Source organism: Phytophthora cinnamomi (genome assembly GCF_018691715.1).
Source record: "Phytophthora cinnamomi strain GKB4 chromosome Unknown Contig40, whole genome shotgun sequence".
Lineage (NCBI taxonomy): Eukaryota > Oomycota > Peronosporomycetes > Peronosporales > Peronosporaceae > Phytophthora > Phytophthora cinnamomi.
The window spans coordinates 264,156-290,412 of NW_027150973.1; the positions used below are offsets into that span (position 1 = coordinate 264,156).

The window sequence follows — 26,257 nt, forward strand, 5'->3', positions numbered from 1 at the left end:
CCAGGACTGATTAACCTCGGTCCTGATTGGCTGCAGGGTGTAGCCATCGAGTCAGACCTGATGCGTCTGTTTCGGTCTAGTCGCCGAGGCAGCAGGATGGCGTGGCGATCTTCTGCACGATCCCACGCCTCAGCTCGCCCCGACGCCCCCAACGCACCCCCGTCGCGGCGATCTTGGGCTGGCCGCTGGCTGTTCTACCTGCTGCTGGTGAGCGTGGCTTCGTACGCGTCGCTGCTGTTGCTGTGGTCCAGTGCGTCGCTCTCCCCGTTCCGCAGCGATGACTCGGATTCGACGCAGACGATCAAAGTGAGGGCTCTGCCAATAGGCGAGACCATGGAGAGGAGTCTGCGCTGTATTGGGTGGCGCGCCACGTTGGACTGCACCCCATTCGGACCTCGGGACCCGGAACGAGACCAGCCGTGCGGTCGGACGGTGTACAACTCCTACGCTGGCTATTGCGAGGTGGAGGACACAGCGACGGGCGAGCACTTCCAAGTCATGCGGAGACACTGTAATAGTCTCTTCCGTGCTGCGCGACTGCGCTGTGATGATGCGTTGGCGTTCGTGGATTTTCGGGTGAAGGCGAGGAAGGCGGTCGCAAAAGCTCTCGTGCCAGGGTTTACGCTGCCTAATGTTGTGGAGGGAGCGGTGGGTAAGCCGAAGGATGGGATTGTTATCGTTGTGTACCCGAAGCTCGTGGCGAGCGCGTACGCACTGATTCGTTCGCTTCGGGGAATGGGGTGTGCATTGTCAATTCAACTCTGGTATTGTCCACAAGAACTGTACAGCTTTCCTGGACCTCTTACACCGCTGCAGCACTTGGCTGACTCTGATGATGGCATTACCTTCCACAAGATTGATGACACGCGTGCCATGGGATTTGGGGCGAAAGTGTACTCCATCTACCATAGTACACTGGATCGCGTGTTGTTTCTTGACGCTGACAACTTTCCAGTTCGTGATCCCAGCTCCGTTTTCAGCTCGGCAGAATTTAACCGCACAGGCGCTGTGTTCTGGCCGGACTATTGGCATCCCAAACACTCGATTTTCAATATTCACGAAAATTCGATGTTATGGGAACTTCTGGACATGCCGTATGCCGATATGTTCGAACAGGAGAGTGGGCAACTGATAATTGACCGACGGCGGCATGCAGCGCCTATGAAGCTGGCGTTCTTCTACATGTTTCACCGGCCAAACTTCTTTGAGAAACTCAAGGTTGCACACGGCGACAAGGACCTCTTCCGATTCGCATGGCTCAAGCTGAAAGCCCCGTTTTACATGGTCCAGACACCACCAGCAGTGGCAGGGAAAGTGATTGACGGCCTCTTTTGTGGTATGACGATGGCGCAGCATGACCTTCACGGACGTGTAATATTCCTTCATCGCAACCAGTTCAAACTTACGGGTAAGCTTGCTGGTCTAAAGAAACGAGAGGCGCCAGCCGCTGATGGTCTCCCCGACCCGGTCATCTGGACGCATTTGTTGTCTTTCAACCGCTCGTTTGAGGTCGAGCACTACGTGATTGATACGTACAGGGCTGATCCAGCCTTCCCAAAAGCACAAAGTTGTTTTGGCAAGAGTAGCCTATCGAAGGATCCACACTTTGTATCGCAAGCGTTTAGCAATATGAGCTTTGCTGACTTGGAAAACGAAGTGCGGCGATTCGCACTAGAGGCTATCAGTCTACTTCCAGCTAGTCATAACGAAAACACAATACGTCATAGACTTGTTGAATAATGTTTAAAGTCTGTTGTAAAAAAACTCGTGTGCCGTGGTATACGCAAGATACGGGAACATTTTGTCTCCAAGGTGCAAACACGGTATACGTAGTCTGGTCGCTCTCGACGAAGTCGCAATTAGATGAACACATCGATTTGTAGCTGTGTAGTAGCCCTTTCTATTGGATGGCAAACTGCGGACTGCATTTTTAGTAACAAGCGATGTACTAGTATAAGCAATCTTAAAAAGTATGGTATAACACGTTTACAAACTACAAACAAGATATTCCAGGAATTCTAAACGGACTCTACGTGCTCTCGACAAACTGTGCCACCGCTTCGACGGCAAACCTTCTCAGATGTGTCTCGATGCCAGCGAAGCTCAGATCTTCAAAGGCCCGAGAGTAAAAGTGGGAGCTTTTGTCGAGAAATTGGCGACCGAAGCAGCGTCGCTGCTTCGAGAAGCGATGATCCGTGTTCCCCTGAATGACGTAGTCCGAACGTGCAGATGTGGTGCGGAACGAAATTAAGTTTGACCACATCTCAGGGTCAGGGTATTCGTCCACGTTTTTCTTCAGCTCGTCGGAGAGGTCGGTCCAGGGTTTCCCCGTCAGCTTCATTTGATTCCGGTGCAAGAAGAGAATTTCGCCGTCGCTGCCGTGCTGTACCATGGTCATCCCGCAAAAGGACTCTCCAAACATCGTGCCGGCTACAGATGGAGGTGTCTGGATCATGTGAAAGGGAATATTCAGTTTCAGCCACGCGAACCGGAACAGGTCCTTGTCTCCCCACGCGAGTTTCATACGATCGAAGTAGTTGGGCTGATGGAGCCCGTAAAATTTCACCAGCTCTAGTGGTGCAGCGTGCCGCCTTCTGTCCACCAAAACTTGGCCGCTTTCCTGCTCAAACATGTCCACGAACGGCACGTCGAGCAGTTGCCAAATCAAAGAGTCCCCGTTGATGAAGAAAATGGTGTGGCCAGGGTGCCAGAAGTCTGGCCAAAATACCGCACCAGTCTTCACGAATTCTGGTGTCTCGAAGAGATATGTAGGGTCTCGCACTGGCACGTTATCAGCGTCTAGGAACAGCACCTCATCGAACGTGCTGTGGTAGATCGCGTGTATCTTGGTGTTGAATCGAACAGCCTTGGACTCATTAATTTCGTGGAAAGTCAACCTGCCCCCCGTATCATCCCGGCTCAGATTCTTCAGCGGCTCGAGCCCTTCAGGTGCCTTGTTCATTTCGTCGGGCCGAAACCAAATTTCAATCGGTAGGCGACAGCCCAAGATGTCTCGAAGTGTGCGAATGGTAGCATAGGCGCTGGCTACCAGCTTGGGATACACCACCATGGAAATTCCTCTCCGTGGAGAGCGCTGGCTGCTGTTCACGTTGGGCAGCTGAAACTCTGGTGAGAGTGCCTTCTCAACGGCATCTCTTGCTTCGGCTCGGAAGTTCGCAAATCCAGGAGCGTCAGCACACTGGAAGACGGCCCCTGGTTTGGCTTTGGCGCACGACCGCTTCATGACCCGGAACCTTTCTTGGGTATCCTCGTCCTCAACCTCGCAGTAGCCCGATGATCCGTAAGGAATTTTGGTGGTGCAGTCGTGATCTTTTTGGGGCATCCGATCTCCGTCGGGGCTGCAAGTCTTCGTAGCTCTCCATCCGATGCATTTTAGCCGCCGCGATTTCAACATGTTTGACGGCAAATCCGCGGGCGGAGGTGTAGTGTTAGCTTGCTCGGCTCTAGCGCTGTCCGTGTCATTGTCCACCGCGCTGTCTTGATGGACGTCAACGACCCGGAACCTTGCTCTTAGCGTGTCGGGCGATCGCACGATGATCATGCCGACATAGAGAAGGTTGCTGAGCAGAAGTACACCAAGCATAAAGTGCTTCCAGCTTCGAGCCTTGCCGACTGTGTCAGGTGTGCCTTTCATTTTGACTCCGAGAATCTGGAGTTCCTTGGTGTTGTGACGAGATTCTGAAAATGACTGATACCGAGGCAGTACTTAACCCATAGGGTATGGACTACATTAGAGTCCAACGCTAGGAACCCCCGGCTCACTTCCGTATGGCACTGGGCCACGACAAGACGTGGATGAATAACGGACAAGGTCAAAGAGACGTGATCATTTTTTTCTGTCCGGAGCAACTGAACAGGCGGCACCACAGTGAGCCAGGCAACGACAGATATAGCTCACTCGACGCTAGGCTGGCATCGGGCTAGCTTTGCCAGCCCGTCGTCGCCGCTGAGTTGCCAACAACAAGTTGTGGCTGTTTCAGGGGAAAATCCACGATGACCCCGCGCACGACACACCTGTGCCTGGTTAAGCCTTTCCAGCGGTGCTGTTTCATTGTCGTTAGATTCTCTCCCACCTAGTAAGCTGCATCGACATCAGCTCTACGGAACTGAAGCTTGAATATAACTTTTTCATCAGTTCCGTGAGCGCCAACGTCGATGTGGCGAATCATTGGAAATTCTGCTTGCTGTCGTTTTGAAGCTGTAGCAACTTGCACACAGCGAGAGCACTGTGCAGAAGATAAGATTCGAAGTTATATTCAACAGAATACGGGGACCATTTAATATGAATGCAAATATCGGAAGTAGCTGAAATTTGGCCGATGGTGTAAGGATGGCAAGAAGGATCTGCTTTGAGTCAAACGCCAACGCAAGGACATCGCCACACTTCTGCCCAAGTTTTGTTTTCCTACACTTGCGTACGTAATGAACGATGCTGGTGATACTGGCGTGAAATCCATGGACATTCCGTACCGCGCAATTTCGCTATCAAGGAAATAAGCGCTTTATATGGCACAGCTCCTTCATGTCAGCATCCTCGAACATTCACCTTCTAAAGCGGCACGCTTGTATGGCATTCATATACGTGGTTCCTGTAGATTACGGTCGCGAAAGTTGAATCCGACTTGTACCTCCGAGTGATCCATAATCATAGCTACCGCGTCATCTTGGACATGTACTGGACACAATACAGTGCGCGTCAAAACTATAGGACCACCCCTGCGCACCCTCACAACTCATTCGATCTTTATCATTTTGAGGTGGGGGTTCGACAGTAGTTGTGAAAGACGCTGAGAAAGACCAGCTATGCGCTAACACTCGCGTTTTTGCACTTTAACGGGTGGCTCGTGTACAAGAAACTGGTTGTGCAAGGTCGACACAAATTAGGACCACCCCCATCCCAATACAAAATCCAATATTAATCGAAACCCCGTACAAGGCGATATGACTAGAGATTTGTAGTGGGCATGCTTTCGGGTGCTCGCACGTTGACACTAGCTCTCTGGGAGCTCGCTGTGACAGTATCCTAGCATTGTAAATAGTGTTAGCTGTAGCAGTAGAGCACGACATAGCCTCATAAGCGATATTGAGCGTGAAGCGATCGCCAACGTAGATCTCAATGGTAAGTATGCAGTATCCCTATGATTTGCTATAGAACGATCAGTGAATGGGAGCCTCAGTCGACAGCTACTCGTACTTTAAAATCTACGCCTCAGTCCGACACCCCCGTTCGCGTTCGAGTGCACTTAATAGGTTGCTTGTAGGATAGCGAGTAACCGTCGTGTTCTGCACGAGCTAACGCGTCTAACTAGCTGCCGAAAGCATGCCCACTACAAATCTCTAGTCATATCGCCTTGTACGGGGTTTCGGTTAATATTGGATTTTGTATTGGGATGGGGGTGGTCCTAATTTGTGTCGACCTTGCACAACCAGTTTCTTGTATACGAGCCACCCGTTAAAGTGCAAAAACGCGAGTGTTAGCGCATAGCAGGTCTTTCTCAGCGTCTTTCACACCTACTGTCGAACCCCCACCTCAAAATGATAAACATTGATTGAGTTATGAGGGAGCACAGGGGTGGTCCTATAGTTTTGACGCGCACTGTACGTGTACCCAATCTCTTCGAGCACTGCTCGCCAGGAATTTTGGTTTTCATGCTGCTCCAGTCGCATTTCCCTGTGCTGTGATCCACGAGCTGGCATAAAATCCAGTCCAAGAGGAACAACGGACGAGTATTCTACGCATTCAAGTCCAGCGCCATCGTAAGGTATCGTAAGTGACGCCTTTATTCAGGACGGTAGGTTACATGTGTACACTTTCGCTTGAACAGTACTTCGTAATAAGTAGTAAAATCAAAATATGCTAAAGCTGGCTTGCATCGCGTGCGTAGTCCAGCAGTGTGTCCTCAATATTGTGCCAAGGGAGATCTTTCCAAGGCGTGAGCTGGAAGTGGCTTGAGTTTAGGTATCGGTCGCCGTAGCACATGCGTGTTTTCACGAATTGACTTCCCCCTTGGAAAATGTCCACCTTAAAATATTTTTTCACAAACGCGTATCGTTTGTCCGGATCGGCATCCACCGATGCCAAAGCTTCAGGGAAGATAAACGTCTGCAGCTGTCCCCATGTATGATCCCTCTCGAAATCCTCCATTCCGGAAAGCTTCTTTCCATTCCGGTGAAGAAAAATGACCTTACCCTGCGTGTCGTGCTGCACCATAGTCATTCCGCAGTACTGCTTCTCCCTGACCATGCCCGCCGCAGCGGGTGGTGTGACGATCATGTGAAACGAGGTATTCGTCTTCAGCCATGCCAGACGAAAGAGGTCCTTATCACCATAAGAAAGACGTAGGCGCTCCAAGTGACGAGGTTCACGCATCGCCAACAATTGGGCCACTTGCAGCGCCACACCAGTATGTCTTCGATCGATGAGCAGTTGGCCGCTCTCCTGCTCGAACATGTCCACGAACGGAGTGCCCACCAACTCCCAAAGAAGCGATTTCTCCTTAATATTGAAAATGGTGTTCGCCGGAGTCCAAAAATCCGGCCAAAATACAGTTCCCGTCTTCAAAAACTCCGGGGTATCGAACAAGTACGTCGGGTCCCTCACCGGCGCGTTGTCCGCATCCAGGAACAGCAACTGGTCCAGTCCCGAATGAGCCAACGCGTACACTTTCGACGTAAAACCAATCACCAAGTTATCGGTGATGCCCCTCAAGGTCACGGGGCCATAGTCCTTCACCAGCGACTGCAGCACGCGCGAATAATCCAGCGGCGCCGCTCCCATTTCACTCTCCAAGAACCACAACTCCACCGGCAGCTTGCACCCATAACTCCTCACCAACCTGATGGTAGCGTGAACACTGTGCAGCAGCTTGGGATATACCACCATCAACACTCCCCTCTTCGGCTGCGCTGTCACACGCGTCCCATTTGTCTCGTTTCCTCTCAACTGAACTAACCCCTCCCCTTTCTCCTGCAACTCCCTCCTCTTAACCGCGATAATAGCGTCAACCTGCGGCGCCACCCGCACGAAGTCCACCGCCTGACTGCACTTGAACGTGGTTCTGTTCCTCAGCGACGTGCAGCTGAGTCTCATGGCCTGGATCTCCTGCCCCGAGGCTTCATCTCTCAGTAGGCAATACCCCGACGCCCCAGCCTTGACGATGCCTCCACAGTTCATATCCTTCCCGGACTCTCTGGGGCCATCGGGGGAACAGTCCCCCGTCTGCCTCCAGCCTACGCACTTGTAGTCCGGGATGTGGTGGCGCCTGTGCAGCTCCAGCAGCTCGGGGGTCGACGCGCCAATGCCCCTCGCGAAAGTCTCCAGTAACGTGTCCGCCGTTGCACCAGCTGTAGTAGCGGTCTCCGCGTAGAACTCTCCATTGGCGTTGGGTAGAACGGCACGACGCCAACGCGAAACCTGCAAGCGGTTAGCGTCTCCACGCTGGAAGAGCCACCAGAAGAGCAGACCACCCGCGTAGAGCGCGATGAGCGTGTACATGACGGCCGGTTTGACGCACGTAGAGTGCAGCGTAGAACGCGGCGATGAGTTGGGGGAGCGACGCATGGCTGGAGACTGCGGCGCCATGCGCAGCATCGGCGGCGCGGGGTGGTGCGGGCCTCCCAAGGTGCGCGGTGCTGGAGGCATCACTAAGGCCAAATGGCTAAAGTGTCATACGGGATAAGAGGGTGTAGGGGAATTCAGATACGTGAAGCACACCGAAATGGGATGCGATATAGAGGGGTATCTGAATTTCAGAGGGTTTTGCAATACAGGTAATGTGTAAAGCATAGGAATTGAGTACACCCGCCATTGGTTTATACAGGTTATGTGACTGAGACGAGGACGCGACATTTTTTGAATAAATAACTACATTTTACGCTAAAAGCACGTACACAGCCACTTCAACTTGCCTCCTCACGGTCACTTTGCACGATGTGCTCCACTGCCGACTGCGGAAGCAGAGCCACGGCTTCGCTTGCATACTGCAGCAGATATCGCTCTACCAGGTGGAAGGCGGTGTCTTCCCACGCAATGGTCTTGTACCTTGGCGCCGTGAGCTGCGACTGGCCGTAGCACCACTGGGTCTCCTCGAACTCGGGCGCTCCGTTGAAGATCTGGACCGAGTACTTCTGTTGCAGCACCTTGTACGGCATATTCAGGTTGCCCACTGGTACACGCGCGCTATCAATCTTCTCGTTCGGTGGTAACGTGGGCTTGGTGGCCTCGAACGCCGCCTCCACCTCCAGAGCGTGGGGAGACGCCGCACGATACCGGAAGCGCTGCAAGTGCGTCCAGATCTGCTCGTCGGGTTTGCGATTAGCGCCGAGGCCACCAGTCAACTTCTTGGCGTTGCGATGCAGAAAGAGAACCTCTCCGTCGGGGTCGAACTGGACCATCGACATGCCGCAGAACTTGGTTTCACGCACAGTGCCTGCGATACCAGGCGGGTTAGCCACCATGTGGAACGGGGTCTTGGTTTTCAGCCACGCAAGACGAAAGAGGTCCTTGTCACCGTGAGCCAATTTGTACCGTGAGAAGAGATTGGGATCGTGGAAGGCGAAGAGCGACAGCATTCGCATGGCTGCTGAACTCCGCGTCTTGTCGATCACTAACTGCCCGCTCTCCTGCTCGAACATATCAACGTACTCCATACCAAGCAGCTCCCACAACAAGGAATCATCATTGATGTTGAAAATCGTGTGGACGGGGTGCCAGAAGTCCGGCCAGAAAACAGCACCGGTCTGCACAAACTCTGCTGTCGTGAACAAATAGCTCGGATCCCTCACTGGGACGTTGTCTGCGTCCAGAAACAGCACGTGTTCCAGCTCAGTGTGCGTAATTGCGTACACCTTCGAGTTAAATCCAGCTACCCTCGGATCCGTGATAGGGTGCAGCGTCAACGGGCCATACTCTTCTTGCAGCTTCTTAGGAACGTCATCCAGCAGCGAGACTCCATCACCACTATCCATTTCAGACGCAATGTACCACAATTCCACCGGCAAAGTGCAATTCACGGCTCTCAACGCACGAATCGACGCATACGCACTCACGAGCATCTTGGGGTAAATCACCATCACAACCCCCTCTTTCCGAGCCGCACCAGTACCAGTCGAGTCAGCCGCACTGTGCTCGCCACCCTTTGCCTCCTTCTCCCGTTCGATCGTGGCCGCCAATTTTGCCACTTCCCACTGGAAGTCCACGAAGTCTCCGGCGTGCCGACAGCTCAGCATCACACTCGGGTGCAGCGTATCACACGCCGTATGCATCACCTGGAACCGCTGGCCCGTCGCCTCGTCCTCCATGAGGCAGTAGCCGCCCACGCCGCCGCGCACGAACTGGTCACAGCCTCTGTTCCTCGTGGGCACTTCTGTCGCCTGGAGGTCGCAACTGTCCGTCTGTCTCCAGCCCACGCAGCGCAAGTCCGGCGGTCTGCTGCCGGCGTCCAGAAGCTGCTCCATCCAGCGCGTGTCCGCTGCAATGTTGACCACCTGATTGCCATTCGCCGCTCTCTGCTGCCGCCTCAGTTGCCGCACCAGCAGCGGACTCAGGCGCACGTCTGCACCATTGTCTGAGTCCGAGGACGACACCGTGACACGGAACGAGCTGCTCAGTCCCCAGGCCACGAAGCCCAGCGCGTAGAGCCCAATGACCGAGAAAAGCGCCAATAGCCCTACGCGAGGCCCATTTCGAGGAGAATTGGGCGGCGTTGTTCTGGACATGCGGCGCTTGTCAAGGCCCGCGGTCCGGGCGTGCAGCGGGGACGCACGTGCCATCGAAGAGCCCAAATGCTAAGTGGTCAGTCGAGTCTGACGTGGGAGCGATGCATTCCTCAGAAGTGTTCACCAGTTTCTGTGTGTAATATTCTGAGGCATTGAAGTGACACACATAAAGACAACATCCTGACCATCACTCTGAGTTTAGCCGCGGTTACCACTGCACTTGTGTCATCCCGTGCGTATTGGCGTTCGTGTCCAGAGTTAAAAATGGGCACCTTCGTGCACGAATGAAAGACGTCACTAGTGCTATATTGGTGTGCAGGGTCATTTTCTTCCTCCAGCAGCATATCAAATACTCTTCAGTTCTCTCGATGGAGCCACCGACTGCTGTGTTTGATATTTCGGAGGCGGACCGAGAGGAGTATGTGGGAAAGAAGGCTAGTTTGGCGCTGCAGCGCGCGCTGAATGGGGCTGGATCGTGGATGGTCACGACTGTCCGGGATCAGCGCAAATGCGACCATGCCTTGCTGCCCGCCGAGATGCCGGCCAGCATCCGAGAGAAAGTTGCGAGGATTCTGCAAAACAGAGGTGTCAACGAGAAGACACCAACCGAAGCACCCGATCCGAAAGCACCATGGCACCAGCAACTCGAGGAGCACGTCGCTCGACTGATGCAGCAAATGCGCGGCCAGCCGCACCAGTTCCGGCAAATACTGTTGATGGCAGCATCAGAGCCGATCGCCGATAGTGTTGCCAGTACCAGTGTTGCCCAAGCTTTTGTGGATTCTCGCAGGGCTTATCGTAGACTACGCCGGGCTGCCATGGCCCTAGGTGAAGAAATTTATTACTTGGTGAGAGCGTTCGTTCGGCGTAGTGAGGCCAACGGCGTTCTCCCTCAAGACGCGCAGGTCGTACGGCTCGCGTCACTTTATAAACTGGAGCTGCGACGCCACGTAACGATCAGCGCAGTCATGGAGTGCATCCACCAGGCAGACAGCGGTCCGTGTGTGCCTGCAGCCAACGTTCATGGCGTTAGCAGGCCAGGCTCTTGTGTCATCAAAAAAGTGCCATACAAGCATCCATCACTTCGTAGGCAGGTGAAGAGCGCTGGGGTCACAAGCCGGTCCAGCGATGTTGATGCCATGTTATCTCCTCGAGCAGCAAGTGCACCTGCTGACGCACCAGGTCGTGGAAGTCAGAACCAGCAAACACCAGATTCAGACAAGGTCAAGTCAGTGCATGCCTTCAAGCTCCAGGCACTCGAACGACTTCTTTCGAAGAATTGGCAAGGTAGTAAATCTTCAAGTATGCGATTGCTCCAGGTAGCGCCAGTCGCCCCGGTAAAACTTTCGGATGAGACCATAGCTCAAATTCAAGAACGCGTGACAGCGTTCTTGTACCATCGAAGCCGCGAAAATTACCCCTTGTGGAGTGAGCCCCCATTATCCAGGGAAGAGACCGCTCGACACTTGCGTGCATTCATAGCGACTCTGTTGATGGCACCATTGCTTCAAAGTCTCAGTATTGAGCAACTTCTTGAAGTGGGCAGGGCTGCAAGATGGGAAATACTTGCTCCCGGCGACACTCTATGTGTTCGAAACACGGAAATTGACTCACTCATCGTGGTAATGGACGGATCCGTGATCTCGGTGTCAGCCCCAGAATCACCTGCAGGACCCAACAGTCCGCGACCTAGTGGTGGTGTTGTTATCTCAGCTCCGGCGTGTCTGGGGGAACTTGGCATGGTTCGAAGCACAGAGCGTTGGCCACGTACGCTAGCAGCTCAGTCACCTGAAGGTGCTAAGGCCTTGATACTACCGAAATTGACTTTTGAGGCCCTCTTGCATAGATTTTTCAACGGTACCAAGACATTACCGCCAGCACTTGCAGCCGTCGCAAACCTCTTACAACCGCGACGGCCATATTCATCTCCTGCGGTGGTTGCTAGGCGGCTTGCACGAAGTTTTCGCAAATCTCTGTCTGCACGACGTCCGTCCACAGCTACACCGACGACTGCAACGGAGGTCAATATTGCAAGATGGCACGAAGTCCGTGACGAAAAACTTCGGGATTATCGAGCTGGTGTCGAGGCTGAACAACGCGCTGCAGCGCTTGAGGCACTGCAGCGAGCTATGGAGGAGTTGTCGTCGGAATGTGCCGATCACAACGACGATCATGAGTTTTTACATATTACGTCCGCGCGGTCTCCACATCAAACGCCATGGTCCCGCCACGAGTATTATCCGAGCTTTGACCCAGCGTTGAGGTCAGCAGAGAACCCCGAGAAAAATATCGAGGAGGGACTGCACCCATTGGAATCTGTCGATTCCGATTCTTCCCTTACCAGTAGCTCACCAGACGAAGCCCATGAAGAAGAAGAAGAATGCAAGGCTTCAGGAGAAGAGCAAATGCCCGCAGCTTTGGAGTCATCTACTGAGGTTGCAGATCAACTGCGGGAGTTCTACCGTTCGTTGAACGCTCGACGATCCGTTATGCGAGCCCGACTCGCTTCCAGCGCACCATCAGACCAAATGGTCCAAGTCAGCCCTGAGAAGAAGAAAAGCATCGCCAGTCCAAACAACCTGAGCACTGCACCCGCGGTCTCCGAAGCGTCGTGGTGGGTGGTGGAGGGAGATAACAATCGAATCCCGTCTGAAGACGGGCTTGGATCACCCCGTGGAGGCAGCGCTGCAGGAGCCGGGTCACCGTACCAGGGCCGACGTCGAAGTTCTTCTTTCTCACTACCAAGGACCAGTCGCTCTGCGGCTTCTTCGCCGTCTAGAGACAGCCTTATAGCGCCTTCACCGTTGCAATCACCATTGAAATCCTTGGCTACGTCACCTCTACAAAGCCCCCGACGCGAAAGCATCAACGCAGAAAACCCAACCGGAGGTGACGACGCTATTCGACTTTCTGGTCAGGAATGTAGCGCTGTTCCAGAGACAAACGAAGCTGCTGATGAAGAAGCTGATGCTGAAGCAGAAGCCTCCCCAGTAGGATCCCCCTCCAAGAACCAGATAGAGGATTCTCGAGCTACAGAGGCTCGCAAATCTGCTCTCAATATTATGTTGACGATGCAATCGACAGCAACCATGGCACGCCACAGCAAATTGCTGGACAAAGACGCAGCTCAGCAAGTCCTCATCCAAAAACACTTTGCAGATACCTCAGCTGGTGGCGGAATGCTAGCCTCGCTCAATACTAGCCGACGCCAGTCTGGTCGACCTCAATCCGTTCACCACTCCGAGACGCCCACTTCCGAGCTGAATCTGAACCACAGTCATGCACCGCTTCCATTGCGTGCAGATCTACAGCGGCGATTGGATTCTGTGCTCAATGATCTACTCATGCCACCGAAAAGCAAGCTGGACCTGGTGCTGAGGTACACTCAGGCAGACCAATACGATAAGTTCCCGACGGCGGTGCAGCTCTGGGAGCGAGTTCAAGCAGCCGTGTCTTGGCGAGAGCGCGTCATGAAATCGTTGTGGGACTTCGAGATGCTTGCAAGCGATCCCCGACGTCATTTCCGCTCGATCTCCACGCATCGACTGCGCGAAGAAAAGGAGCGTGACGGTCTCTTCTCGAAACTCAACCAAGCATCCAATGCTTGTCTGGAATCCATGGACGAACTTTTCCGGTGCTGCGGCGACACGGCGTGTCTGGGTGATCGACCGTACCGCGATAAAATGAAGAAGGATTACACGGAGTTGTTATATGATGTGGAGCAGGAGCGGCTTCGTATCATCTACGACGGCGTTCGACCCCACGTGGCACCAGCAGTAGATGAATATGATGACGACAACGGTGCAGCTCGAGAGGAAAATGAAACTTTGCACACTCGTCCCTCGTCAGGACACACGCTTATCAATGTGCGGGTGCCATCTGCAGTGGCAATCCCACGAAACCTTGCCCCACGCCGCCCTCTCAACAGGAAGGACGGTAGTTCTCCGAACGTCGTAGCCTCTAGCGCTATCTACAAACTGGAAGAAGAGAAGTCTGGATTACCCGGTAGTGTTCATGACAACCAAAACCAGGAGCACAATGACATCGACGCGCATTCGCTTGAAGTCGACGGCGATAATGGTGACCCGACGAATACTCGCTACAGACTTGCTACCCCTCGAGAATCAATATTCGTTCCTGTCAGCTCCTTGAATAATAAACCGAAACTCACAGGGATAGTTGAACCGGAGCAGCACATCCGACGAGCTTCACGAGTTACAGTCCAAGTCCAGCAACAACGCCAAGCTGAACTCGCTGCATTGAGCAAGCAGGCCGAAGAGAAACAAAACGAATCCGTGATTGAGTTAATGCCGTCAAGCCAGGTAGTTCGACCGGCAGAGAAAACGTTCGTGGCCACAGATAAAGACGCAAAAAAGTCAGTGGAGCGATCGAAGCAGCAACAAGAACGAGCTTCTCTCCGCGAATTATTTCAGCAATTTATCACCCGCTCCAAGAAGTAGCGGGATGCATTTCCTATGGTGATCGTGGAAAGCGGACGTGGCCACCAAACGGCTCGCGAGTCTGAGGATGCGAAACCAGCGCTAGACGACCCAGCTGCGTTTCCACAAGCTCTAAGTTGTGCTCGTACGCTTCTCCTCGACGTACAAACCAATCCAAAAAGCGCGTACTCAACTCGACTTGCTCCTGAATTTTGTCACATCGCGAACGCAGATCCTTCAAACTCGAAGCCAGGGTTTTGTGCTCCGCATCGGGGGCCTTAGTTGCCACTTGACGGCTCAAATCTGTTAACTTCGCGTCAACTTCTAGGCGCGGGGCCTTTTCCTCAACAATTTGCTGTGCCACCACCAACACGGATAGCATTAGCGTGAGCTCAGCCATCATGCCAATTGCATCTCAACATGCCTCGAGTCTACCTCAAAATGGCGAACTTGCTGCTCCAACTGCGAGGCAAAAGCCCCGGCGCTCGAGTGAAGCTTGGCCGAAAGCGTGCGCAGAGCAGCCTCACTCGTCGCCGCTGCCGTTTTGACTTGATCCAGTGCGTGCTTTAATTGTACCGTCGAGTCATCCAGCCGCTGTATCTGCGGAACCACCGCTCGACGGTGGCGATCTTCCGCCTCGTCGAGCATCTGTTCAAGCTGGTCCGCTTGCTGCCGGATCTCGTCCAGATCGATGCGATGCGTTTGAGTCTCGGAGTCGAGACGAGCGACCGCGCGCTCGGTCTCGCTCTGCTGCGTCCGCACTTGTTCTACCTGCGCCGACAGATGCGCGGCCAGCGGGCGGAAGCGGTGGATCTGCACCAACACACCGTCTAACCGCGTAGCCTCGGACTGCGATGCAACAATACAATAAAAAATACAAACACAAATGATCACCAGCCCAGCCAGCAGCAGGTCAGCACTCACGTGTGCAACTTCAACTTAGAAAATAAATTAAACAGCCCGACCTTGTCCATCTTGGCGCTCAGCCGTCTGTCAACTGTCTCTAGTCTCTCGTGGAGCTCGCTCTGCTGCGTCTGCAGACATTCCACCAATTGCAGGCTGGCGAGCTCGTTGCGGAGCTGCTCGGCGGTCGATTCCGAGCGCGTCTTGGCTCGCACCTCGGCGTCCCGGAGCTCCTGGCGGTCGCACTTGGTCTGCAGCTGGCGACTGAACGCCTGCAGTTGCTGCTGGGCTGCGGCTTTGAACTGCTTCAACGCGGCGACGTCGCGCTCCGTGCAGACGACGCGCGGGTCGAGCGGCGACACGGCGGCGCGTAGCGCATCGCAGTCGGCCACAGTCTGGCGCTGTGTGGCCTGCACGGCCCGCAGCGCTTGCTGCAGCTCGCGGATCTGCGCGGCCTGTGCGTTAAGCACGGCCACGAGGCGCTGGATCGGAGCCTCGGCGGCCTGCGCGTCGAAGAGGTCACCCACCTGCAGCGCAGCCATGAGAGAGCAAATCTTTCTATGGTCGCAGGCTGCGACTTGCTAGGGCCCAAATGGCTACATATCATGGCTGAAATGGCTACATGCGTGGACGATGTTGGACGCTGGTCTCAATGACAGAGCTGCCGTGACGGCTTGGCTTGCACTTGCAGGCCATGCGGATCCGCGATGCACTCACACGGCCAGGTGGGAACGCGCAGAAACACATTGCGCGCACCAAGCGGCGGCGTTGCTTCACCGCACAGTAGCCGGATAATCCGCATCGAAAAGTTTTGTCACTGTCCAGGGCTGCTGCATTGCTTGCTCTGCTCTGCTTGACCTGCGGCCAGCAGCAGGAAGAGAGCCCTACGCCTCGACGGGTTCTGCTGCGTTCGTGCGCCCAGCTGGCCGGCGCTGGCCTACCTGCAGTCAGGCAGCGACCAGGGATTGGATCACGATGCTGATGTAGCCGTACTACGGCCCGTAGAGGCCCTCTCTGGCAGCGTTGCCGAGCGCGTGGCTCTCTGACCAGAAAGATAGAGCCATGCCCTATTGTTTCGGAGCACCACGTTGGCCTGCGCCGGTATCAGGCCGTCTGCGCTGGACTGCGCGCGGTTGTCCAGCGCTTGAGACCGTGGTGGCGCCAGCGCTCGCGCCAGCGTGGACGTGGACGCATTCTGCGGCGTGTGTGCGCCCCGCTCGCGATGACCAGCGCTGCCCGTCCGGAGCCCTGGAGTTCGCTCCGAGTAGCTGGACAACAATATGCCAAGGTCTCTCTCTCTGCCCTGATTCGAGATGTGCTTCAGTAACGGGGCCAATATCCAGGCTCTTCGAACGAAAGCGCCTGATCTGTTTTGTGCTGAAACGCTCGGAGCGGGTACTGGTACCTGTAGGCACAATTTTGGTGGAGTCTCCTCCTTCCCCGCGCGGGGACAGCCATGCTGTCCCTCCCCACTGGATTGCCCTCGAAGGTGCTGCGGAGAGCGAGGTGATCACAGGGCGCTTGCATTTTGCTGCATGTTGCAGGCTCGCCACGACGACGTGCGTGCTGTCCCCTTGACTTGGCTCCACTATCGACGCCGGCGCATCCCACAGCTGCGACCGATTTCGACCAATCCCGCCCATCCGGCCCGTCGCTGCGCCGCTTTCTGCGTTTCTGTAGAGCTGACTAACTTGAACCCGCTCGGCCAGCGGACGCGCCGCCTCATTCCCCAATTCGCTCGCTGCAGCGCAGACCTCGTTGACCCCTTCGCCATGGTGACCGCCACCCGCTCCAAGTGCCTCTCCGTGGACGTCTCCAGCGGACAGGGCCCGCCCGACCTGAGCTCGCTGCAGGTCAAGGTGGGCGAGCTGCGCCTCTCGGCCGACGGCACGTGGCTCTACCTGCTGCAGGTGGCCTGCGGCCGCGCGCGCTGGACCGTGGCCAAGCGCTACCGCGAGATTCGCGAGCTGTGGCTCGAGCTCAGCAAGGCGCTGGCCGAGGCTGACGCGCACAGCGCGTGCACCGAGCGCTGCCACTTCCTCGCTGGTTTCGAGCAGGACAAGTTCCCCAAGAAGCACCTGCTGCTCACGCAACACAAGCTCGAGGCCCGCGCCAGCGATCTGGACCAGTTCTTCCTCAAGCTGGCCATGCGCCTCAACCTGTGCAACCCCATCGAGCTGCATGCCTGCCAGCTGCGCGGCTGCCCGCTGCTCACGCTCATCGCGCGCTTCTTCGAGGTGGACGCTGAGCAGGCCAAGAAGACCCGCGCCGCCATGGGCTTCTCGCGCAGCATCTCCATGCAGCGCGATGTTCGCCGCCATGACCAGCAGTTCACCACCACCAAACGGCGCGGCAGCATGAGCGTCAGCATGGGCGTGGGCCTCGGCCGCCGCTTCTCCTTCAGCTTCCAGGACCGACACAGCGCGATCGCAGCACTTACCCAGTGAGAAGAGCAACTTCCGGCCACGCCGTTATTTTATTGCAGACGTGCATGTTTCTAGACCCGAAACGGCCCACCGCGGCCACACTATTTAGCGTTAACTCAACACGCGCCCCCCTTTTCGATGCGTTCGTCCATGTTGCAGCTGATCTCCGTTGCCCTTGAGTCCGGTGTGCTGGATTTTGGGCTGCTGGGCCGGAGACACTTCCGTGAGACTCCGGTGGGCGTAATGCGGGTTAACGGCGAGAGACCAGCAAGCGGCGCACCAACTGCTTCGCCTTCAAGGCACTAACACCCGTCGCACCGGCAAGTGCTGTGCATGCATGGTTTGCAACTGAGTTCTATGTTTTATGCAGGAGGCGACCGACATGGCTACATGTTCTACGGATTCACGGTGTCTCGAGCTGCTGCAGCAGGTGGTTCTGCTCGTCCACCACCAGCGCGTCCACGATCTCGTCCAGCAGCTCGCCGTTCAGCATGCGCTCGATGCCGAACACCGTCACGTTCACGCGGTGGTCGCTCACGCGGCTCTGCGGGAAGTTGTAAGTGCGCACGCGCTCGGAGCGGTCTCCCGAGCCCACCTGCGAGTTGCGCATGGTCTGGCGCTCTGCATCGCGCTTGCGGCGGATGCCATCGAACACGCGCGCGCGCAGAATCTTGAGCGCCTTAGCCTTGTTCTGGTGCTGCGACCGCTCGTCCTGCACGGCTGCCACGATGCCGGTGGGGATATGCGTAATGCGCACGGCACTCTCCGTGGTGTTCACGTGCTGCCCGCCAGCGCCCGACGCCCGGTACACGTCAATACGAAGGTCCTTGGGGTCGATCTCCACCTCCACCTCCTCGGCTTCGGGCAGCACCACCACGGACACGGCGCTCGTGTGCACACGGACGTCGTTCACAGGCACGCGCTGGACGCGGTGCACGCCGCTCTCGAACTTCATGCGGCCGTACGCGCCGCGTCCAGTAAGCGAACACACGCATTCCTTGCAGCCGCCCAGATCCGTCTCAGAGATGCTCATGATCTCGAACTTCCAGCCCTTGGCCAGCGCCACCTTCTGGTACATCTTGAGGATGTCGGCAGCGAACAGACAGGCCTCGTCGCCTCCCGTTCCGGCACGGATCTCCAAGATCGAACTCTTGTCGTCCGCCTCGTCGCGCGGCAGCATGAGCCGCACCACCTCGCCCTCCAGGCGACTAATGCTCTCCAGCAGCTCGCGACGCTCGTCCTTCGCCATTTGGCGCAGCTCGGCAGCGTCCGGGTCGTCGCCGTCCGCCTGGTCGTCGATCATCTCGTTCAGCTCCTCCACCGCAGCCTGTTGGCTCTCCAGCTCCCTCACCGCCATCACCTTGGGCTCCAGCTCCGCCATTTCAATGGACAGGTTTGTGATCTTCTCCGACGAGAAGCTGCCGTCGTTACTGCACGCAATTTCAACCAAAACACCGTAAGAATTAGCGTCACACCACTTCCACGTAGTAGCAAAAAGGCTAAAAGCTGCAGAATCAGCAGCAGGCAGCCACGTACTGCGACAGTTCGTGCGCCAACTCGTCGTAGCGGCGGCCGAGCAGCTCCATCTGGCTCAAGATGGCTGCAGGCATGGCGAAACCTCGCGTCTGCAGCCCATTTCTCCGCCACAGAGTCGCGGCAACAGGCGCTCGAGTCTGCACAAGCTGCTGCGGCCGGATCGCGCCTCCCGCCAGCGCCAGCACGCGCCGCTGGCGACGCAGCCACTGCATTCCGGCGCCGAGCATCGTGAGGACGAGCAGTTAATGTCGTTGTGTGGTGCACACACAGCGGCATCATGGCTACACTCGTTGGTATCCATTTCATTTGATCGAAGAGATGGCGCCCAGCTATCGTCTCGGAGACGCGTGGTTCGTCGTGTCCTGCAGTTGGTGGCAGCGCGTGGTGGAGCGCGGCGACACGTCAAGCGATGCGCGCATCCGCAACGCCGACATCGTGGACACCAAGCGTAGCTGCCGCTGCTGCAGTCGCTCCATCCTGACGCCCAACCTGTTGGAGGACGTGGACTACCGACTGGTGAGCGAGCGCGTGTGGAGCGCGCTGTCCATGGAGTTCGGCTACGACTGGGCCGTGCGTCGGGAGGTGGTGGCCATGGGTCGACGCCTGGCGGTGGACGTGTACCCCGCTGGACTGGAGGAGCGGGCAACGGGCCATGGCCACATCCCGACGGCTGCGTCGGCGGCGGCTGCCACGCCGCCGTCGTCCCCCGAGAAGGAGGAGGACGACTTGTCCCCCGAGGCTCTGGAGCAGTGGAGAGCCGACCTCAAGGTCGGCCAGATGGTAGATGCCCTGGACACCGACAGCAAGTGGTACGAGGCCACGATCATGGCCATCACCGAGGGCCAGGCCAAGGTGCACTACCGCGGCTGGAGCACGAAATGGGACGAGTGGCTGGCGCGCAAGTCGCCCCGACTCATGCCGCTGCACTCCAAGGTGCGCGACTGGCGGCGCTTCCGCGTGAACGACGAGGTGCAGGTGGGCGAGGAGCGGCCGGGCAAGAAGCGCATGCTCTGGCGCGATGCCCGCGTCCTGGCCACGGCCAAGTCGCTCATGGTGCAGCTCAAAATCGACGACAATGTGCGCTGGATGGACGCACAGGACGAGCGGCTCTGCCCACCAGGGACGCATCGAGCGACCAACGCCAGCGTCAACTACTCGGACGCCGCGGCGCTGTCGTCACCCTCGAGCGTCACGACGATGGGCAGCAGCGGCGGCGGCACCCCCACCGCCGTCCGTCGGAAGCGCCTCAAAACCTCCTCCAGCCCCTACATGTTCGACGACTAACGGTCGAGTCCAGCTCTCTCTCTCTCCTGTATATATCGCTGTCTGTTGCCACTGTACCTGTCACTATGGACAACACATCAATCAACTGCGCTGCAACACGTTGAAGTGGTCTGTATTCCATTTTCGACCAATCAGCGCCCTTCCATCAATTCAAATTCTGAGCAGCTCCGTTCAAGCGACGCACGACGGACGTGCGCAATGGCAGCGCTTGAGGCCGACACCGAGGGCGCCAAGGGCGACGCGGGCTCGTCCTGGGCGCTGCCCGACTGGGAGGAGTACAGCGACCGCGCCAGCAGCAGCTTCGCCGGCGACTGGAGCGACGTGGAGGCCGACGTGAGCCTGGACACGGCCAGCAGCGTGGCCAGCACCGAGCACCAGCGCGTATACCGTATACAACGCGCCAGGGGCGAGCTGAAGGACGTCCACTCGCTGTATACGCGACGCCGGATGGAGGAGAGCTCCCAGGGACTCTCCAGCGTCCGCAGCAGCGCCAATTGGCCTCGTCCGACGCCCTGCGCGTCTCCTCGAGTGCCAGAGGAGAAGCCGCGCACCCCAGTGACTCTACAGCAAGGGGATAAGCAGGTGGGGAGGGAGCTGCTGGCCCAGCAGAGCGAGATCAGCGCCGAGCTGCAGGCGGTGAGGCGGCAGCTGAGCGAGTTCCAGGACAAGTGGAAGAAGACGGTGGAGGGCAGAGCTGATGCAGAGAGTTCAGGCGCGCCAACGGTGGCCAGCTCGTGGTCGTCTCCTCTTCTTAGAGATAGAGGGAGAAAAGTGATCGGGAAGGCAGTGGCAGTTCAGACGGAGAGTGAGGAGAGGGAAGACGCGGTGAAGCAGTGGATACTGCTGCTCACACAGAAGTTGGAGACGCTGACGAGGAGATACTCGCATGAACCAACCTACAACTTTCAGACTGCGATGACGCACCTTGACGGGCTTCAGAGATCTGATGATGGTGACACGGGTAAGACGAATGAGTCTGCATCCAACAATGAAGAGGTAGATGACGCGTCATCGCCTTCTTCGTGGCACGTAGGGCGTGCACTTAAGATGGCTGTGCCTTTGGAGATTGCTGAGCAATTTCTGGAGCTTGAACATGCTGTCGCGTGTATGAGCGCTGCGGTGGAGCAGCATGAGAGGCGACAGATGACCAACTTCGACCGAGCAATGCAGCAGGTGCAGGGGTATCACCACGAACGCATGCAGCGAGTGGTGGACGAGTCTCTTGCGGAGTTGAAAACTGTCAGAGGAAGATACAAGAAAAAAGAAGCGCAGCTGGAGGATGAGCTTCGCACTGCGACCAAAGAAATTGAGCAGTGGAAGAAAACTGTAGCTGAAGCTGAACACCGGAAGAAGCTTGATCGAGAAACGTTGGAGTTCCAGATTTCGTCTGCGAAGGAACAGGTGCGATAGCTCGAGATACGTGTATTTAGAAGGATAGGACACTGTGTACTAACCTGCAAGCTGCTTAGTATAAGCAGGCATGCCGGCGCTACGAAGGCGAAGTCGCGCAGTTGAACACTCAGCTCGAAACGGTGCGAGCTGAGCGGAAACTGGTTTTCAACCAGCATAGAGATACCCAGGAGGTCATTTCGCAAGCAAAAGAGGGAGCAATCGCACTTGAGAGACAATGTCAGGCATTAAAGAAGCAGCAAGAGCGGTCGAAGGAACTTCACGACAGAGAGGTGCGTGTATTACAAGACACCATCCGACAGCTTCGAGACGGAAGTGATGAAATGGAAGTGCAACACGCAAAGGAAAAGCAAGTTCTTGTAGATACACTCGAAAAACTGAAGACATCGCAACAGGCGGCCAAAAGCGATTTTGAAGCGCGGATACGGGATGAGATGAAAGAACAAGTTTTGCACGAACTTCTTCCCGAAAAAATGGCGAATTTGGAGAAGGAGCACGAAGAAGCAGTTGGTGAACTGGAGTTAGAGCACAAGCGACAGCTAGTGCTCTTGGCTGAACAACTCGAAGAGACAAAGCGCACGACAACACAAAGCGTCCGCGCTATCGAAACACAAACAGATTCCCCGACATCTGGATTAAAGGATGCAGAATGGGGTTTTCAAGTGAAAGATGCCAACCAGGCACAGCAGCAGATCGAAGAGCTCACTCGCCGTTGTCGGGCATTGGAGAAGCTACTGGATAAAAAGTTTGAGGAAACGCCACGCTCACACTCGTTATCATCAAGTCGTCGGTGCGAGTTGTGCCATTCGGACGATGGGTTTTCGACGAGCAGTGCCCGACACGATTTGAATGCTAGCCAAAGTACCAGTATGCGCAGCGACAGCAGCTTTCGGCCACATGTGAGTGGGAAAAGCCGAGCTCTGGCTCGAGCCCTCCTTGGCTCATCACGTGCTTCGATCAATAGTGTATCCTCGGACAACAAGGCGACGCCGTTCATGAACGAGACAACACTTGCCACAGATGAAGCAACGCTCGGTACACACGAAATGTGGGATTCGGCATCGTTCACGTCCATCGATACGGCCGAGGATCTGTCATCCTTTGCTTCCCAGCGTACTACACCGCGCCATCGGATGCGATCGACACATGAAATTCTCACCCTGGTTCGTCAGATCAAGCAAGCAGCAGCAGCACCGCCACCACCACTTCCGTTGAGTGAAAGAGAGCGGTATGAACCTGATCCAGAAGTGAACTGGGAGGCACCCAAACAAAAGCACGCGGTGTCGGCGTCAAGAGGCACGCCGCCATCAGTTGCCAAATGTTCAGGCAAAGACACTGCTGTGCATAGTGCTTTGGATAGTGCTTTAACAACACCGGGCGCATCCGTTTTTGACGACTTACTTTTCTGAATGGAGGGTAGCCGCATAGTGCATGAATACAGAATCAGCGGCAAGCGTTATTTCGCAACATTAACTACACTCGCTTTCATGTTCCGAGGCTCGTCGTTTGCAGTCCCATTAACCGGGATCGGTTTGGTGCAACGGATTAGTGCAAATGACTGATTGCTATACATGTAGTGTAGAGCTGAGGGTGGAGGCGGCGGGTGATCCTGTCGTGGCCGTGCTATAGTGACAGTTGACCCACCCTCTCAGTTAATTTTTTTCCCGAGCTCTGGTCTTGTTCCCCCAGACGCCGTCCCGCTCCGCGCGGACTTAATTAAATGAAAGTAACACATAATATATGTTTAGCTGGCACGTTCATTTTGATGATTCACAGAGTATTGTAATCGTCATTATGACTGGACCAAGAATAGTCGAATGCATGGATTGTATTGTTTGTGTTGTAAGGAAACTCAAGTTGCTCCAACGAAGTGTACGCCTTGACTTGCTTTGTCTGCTCAGCCACTCTTCAGATGACGGGGAGGTTAGGCTGACTTGGAAATTTGAGAACTGGTAGCTTTGGTCCCGTAGCAGAATCTCGACGAACGCTCAACAACGAACTCGTGTTGTCCAGTGATTATAGCTGTATTCATTCTTCTCAACATTCGAGCAGGCCAACTGAGACATTACGTTGAAGATAACACACAGGATGAGATCGATGAGTTGTGTTAGTTGTCCAGAGAATAGGCGAATGAATGCCACTCAGGTGCCAACATTGGATTATCACATACCCTGTTGAATATGATCTTTAATGTTGAAGATCAGTTCGTATTTAATGTCATTTTGAATACAGCAACATGCAGTTGGAGAATGTTGAATGCCACAGTCACTCTCTGCTTTTTAAAGTTTCCGACACAGATCTTCTTTTCTACCGTCTTCCCTACCCTCAAGCTCCTACATTCGTACATGTCCGTCATGGACATGTACGACTGTCCCCCTCTGTCCTAATTCCTCTGTGAGGTCCATTACTCCAACAGAAAGCACGTGGTACGACGCTCACATTCGTGCGGCCACGGGAACCGGCACTTCTATCGTTGAGCCTGTGGATGTTTTAGTAACGATGTCCAACGTAGGTAAGCTAAGGTGCGCAACATGAGTTTCAATCTGTGAGTGTCAGGTAAACTATAGCTGTAGCTCTGTAAATGGATATTATATTATATAACTACGGCTTTGTTAGAGCTTGCCTATGACCACGTCCACGCCGCGTAGTCAACGAGAAAGAAACAAGTCGAGGCAGGGCGTAGCTATGTTTCATCTTTTTCAAATTTAGGTAACGAAATTTCAGGTATTCTCGTCGTGCGGCGCACGACTTTGTCATTGAAGCGACTAAAGTTTTTGTCCCTCATAATGTCCATGCAGGATCATGAACATCATTGTTTACAGCACATATGGCTCAGACATCGATTCGTGAGTTGTCTGCACGATACAATGGCCAACCCAAATGGAGCAGAAACATCATTGCCTACAGCTCATACAATATGATTAATCCCCGCGTTACATGTGCTGTCGTGGCCCTATTATAAAGCAACGATCACCGTTCTTCTCCTGCAGCTGAATTGAAGCAGCATCAAATGTACCATGCACAGTGCTCGTCCCATACCATGCAGTGTAACCGCGCTACGAGTACAGTGGCCATGACCAACGAACACACACCAGTGGACCGAGCTACATGTAATTTCGGCATCGACTTGTAGTCTTGAGACTTCACCTCGCTTCAAAACTCGCTTTCTACCGGTCAAGTGCCCAAGACCTTCCAAGCTCCAGTCATGCGCCTAAGCTACGTCTTTCTGATGTCCGCGGCCACCCTTCTCGTCAGTTGTGACGGCAAACTCTCGACGACAGCTGCGGATGCGGTTCGGTTGACTGATGTGGTTGGCGCCAATGCGCGGCTGCTGAGGTCTACCAAGACCGCATATGAAAGCGGCGAAGAGAGATTCTCACTGTCAAAAGTGCAAAATCTGCTGGACAACGAAGCTGACAGGCTCACGAAGTTCGAGAAGTGGAACACAAACGGCGTCACGTATGATAGCCTGAAGAAAAAGCTTGATCTCTCGCAGTCAGACATGGTGAGGTTGCGGAACCTGTACCACGACTACTTGGGATTGTAGTTCTAGCCGAACGAGAGTCCCTCGTGACTCGTTTGATAAACTTCAATAGAGCGATGTTTCCACCTCACCTGCTTGCCCCTGTGTCAGTTACTTTATGCAACTTCGCTACCAGCCTTCGCCGCGCTTAAAAGCCAGAAGTGCCGTGGACGAGTAGACTACGAATTTGGGTTCGCGCGGAGCTTTCAGGAATTCCACGAACAATGGAATAAATGTAACGCGGGATTGCGCAGGGAGCTTGAGCTCGGTTCGCAGTGTATAAACACGAAAATGAGCAGCATGGTATCAGACCACCGCCAAGAACCATGTGCTAGAATGAAAGATCGAGCGCAACTTCAATGCTTACGGCAGCGAAAGCAGAACAGCGTTTGATAGCCGCTCAAATGCAAGTAACTAGGGCTTCAAGGGGGCTGAGATAGCAGAAATAATTAAAATCAGTATTAGTCTTCTACCTCAGTTAGAAGTTACCACATACTACGTAGTATCATGATACCTACAACAATTTTACGCTCGTTATTTTTAACAAATGCACACGTACTTGCTAGCGCTAGCAGAGGGGCTCAGGAATAAACCAGAGGTCATCGCATGGCGCAAAATTCGGAAGGACAAAAGGATCAGGGAGTGTAACACTCGTGGCGTAGATGATAAGCGAGTGCAATTTAAGAACAGACACTGGACAGATGAACATCGTGTTCCTACGTCTACATTGTAGATCTTGTAGGTCTTGCAGATTCTACAAGACCTCCGATCAGGAGCAAGGTGCTCGCATCAGCGGGGGCACTACTCCAGCGATTACGATGGTACTCTCACCCCGCCACTACAACTCAGGTGCCAAGTGTGTGTCCGACCACGATCACGGCAAGGGTAGAACTGTGAAAGACAAGAACGACCTCCCGTGAACTGTGATGTCGGGTCGGAACTGTTCGTCTAGGCCATTGCATCACGGGTAGAGTAGTTGTGTTGCATAGGTTGCATAT

At 55.0% G+C, this 26,257-nt stretch overlaps 8 protein-coding genes across 8 annotated transcripts; 4 read left to right on the plus strand and 4 right to left on the minus strand.

The window, feature by feature from the left end:
- Window positions 1–96: 96 nt before the first annotated feature.
- Window positions 97–962, plus strand: IUM83_14947 (uncharacterized protein; the record flags this gene model as incomplete). Its single annotated transcript, XM_067939727.1, has 2 exons — window positions 97–740; window positions 956–962. 2 exons carry the CDS (start codon window positions 97–99, stop codon window positions 960–962), a joined length of 651 nt encoding a protein of 216 aa, XP_067791287.1.
- Window positions 963–1,686: 724 nt separating this feature from the next.
- IUM83_14948 (Vesicle transport protein) lies at window positions 1,687–7,612 on the minus strand (the record flags this gene model as incomplete). Its single annotated transcript, XM_067939728.1, has 2 exons — window positions 1,687–1,696; window positions 6,975–7,612. 2 exons carry the CDS (start codon window positions 7,610–7,612, stop codon window positions 1,687–1,689), a joined length of 648 nt encoding a protein of 215 aa, XP_067791338.1.
- Window positions 7,613–7,920: 308 nt separating this feature from the next.
- On the minus strand, window positions 7,921–9,738 carry IUM83_14949 (uncharacterized protein; the record flags this gene model as incomplete). Its single annotated transcript, XM_067939729.1, has 2 exons — window positions 7,921–8,450; window positions 9,126–9,738. The coding sequence occupies 2 exons, from the start codon at window positions 9,736–9,738 to the stop codon at window positions 7,921–7,923; spliced, it is 1,143 nt and encodes a 380-aa protein (XP_067791339.1).
- Window positions 9,739–14,501: 4,763 nt separating this feature from the next.
- On the minus strand, window positions 14,502–15,622 carry IUM83_14950 (Pyridoxal kinase; the record flags this gene model as incomplete). Its single annotated transcript, XM_067939730.1, has 3 exons — window positions 14,502–14,532; window positions 14,602–15,026; window positions 15,143–15,622. The coding sequence occupies 3 exons, from the start codon at window positions 15,620–15,622 to the stop codon at window positions 14,502–14,504; spliced, it is 936 nt and encodes a 311-aa protein (XP_067791244.1).
- A 1,230-nt stretch (window positions 15,623–16,852) lies between these two features.
- IUM83_14951 (Phox homologous domain) lies at window positions 16,853–17,527 on the plus strand (the record flags this gene model as incomplete). Its single annotated transcript, XM_067939731.1, has 1 exon — window positions 16,853–17,527. The coding sequence occupies one exon, from the start codon at window positions 16,853–16,855 to the stop codon at window positions 17,525–17,527; it is 675 nt and encodes a 224-aa protein (XP_067791243.1).
- Window positions 17,528–17,909: 382 nt separating this feature from the next.
- IUM83_14952 (Peptide chain release factor 1) lies at window positions 17,910–19,269 on the minus strand (the record flags this gene model as incomplete). The annotated part of the gene is made up of 2 exons (XM_067939732.1): window positions 17,910–18,936; window positions 19,043–19,269. The coding sequence occupies 2 exons, from the start codon at window positions 19,267–19,269 to the stop codon at window positions 17,910–17,912; spliced, it is 1,254 nt and encodes a 417-aa protein (XP_067791322.1).
- Window positions 19,270–19,360: 91 nt separating this feature from the next.
- IUM83_14953 (putative ubiquitin-specific protease) lies at window positions 19,361–20,326 on the plus strand (the record flags this gene model as incomplete). The annotated part of the gene is made up of 1 exon (XM_067939733.1): window positions 19,361–20,326. One exon carries the CDS (start codon window positions 19,361–19,363, stop codon window positions 20,324–20,326), a length of 966 nt encoding a protein of 321 aa, XP_067791321.1.
- Window positions 20,327–20,524: 198 nt separating this feature from the next.
- Window positions 20,525–25,283, plus strand: IUM83_14954 (avirulence protein 1b; the record flags this gene model as incomplete). The annotated part of the gene is made up of 3 exons (XM_067939734.1): window positions 20,525–21,727; window positions 21,796–21,858; window positions 25,083–25,283. 3 exons carry the CDS (start codon window positions 20,525–20,527, stop codon window positions 25,281–25,283), a joined length of 1,467 nt encoding a protein of 488 aa, XP_067791267.1.
- Between the last annotated feature and the right edge of the window lie 974 nt (window positions 25,284–26,257).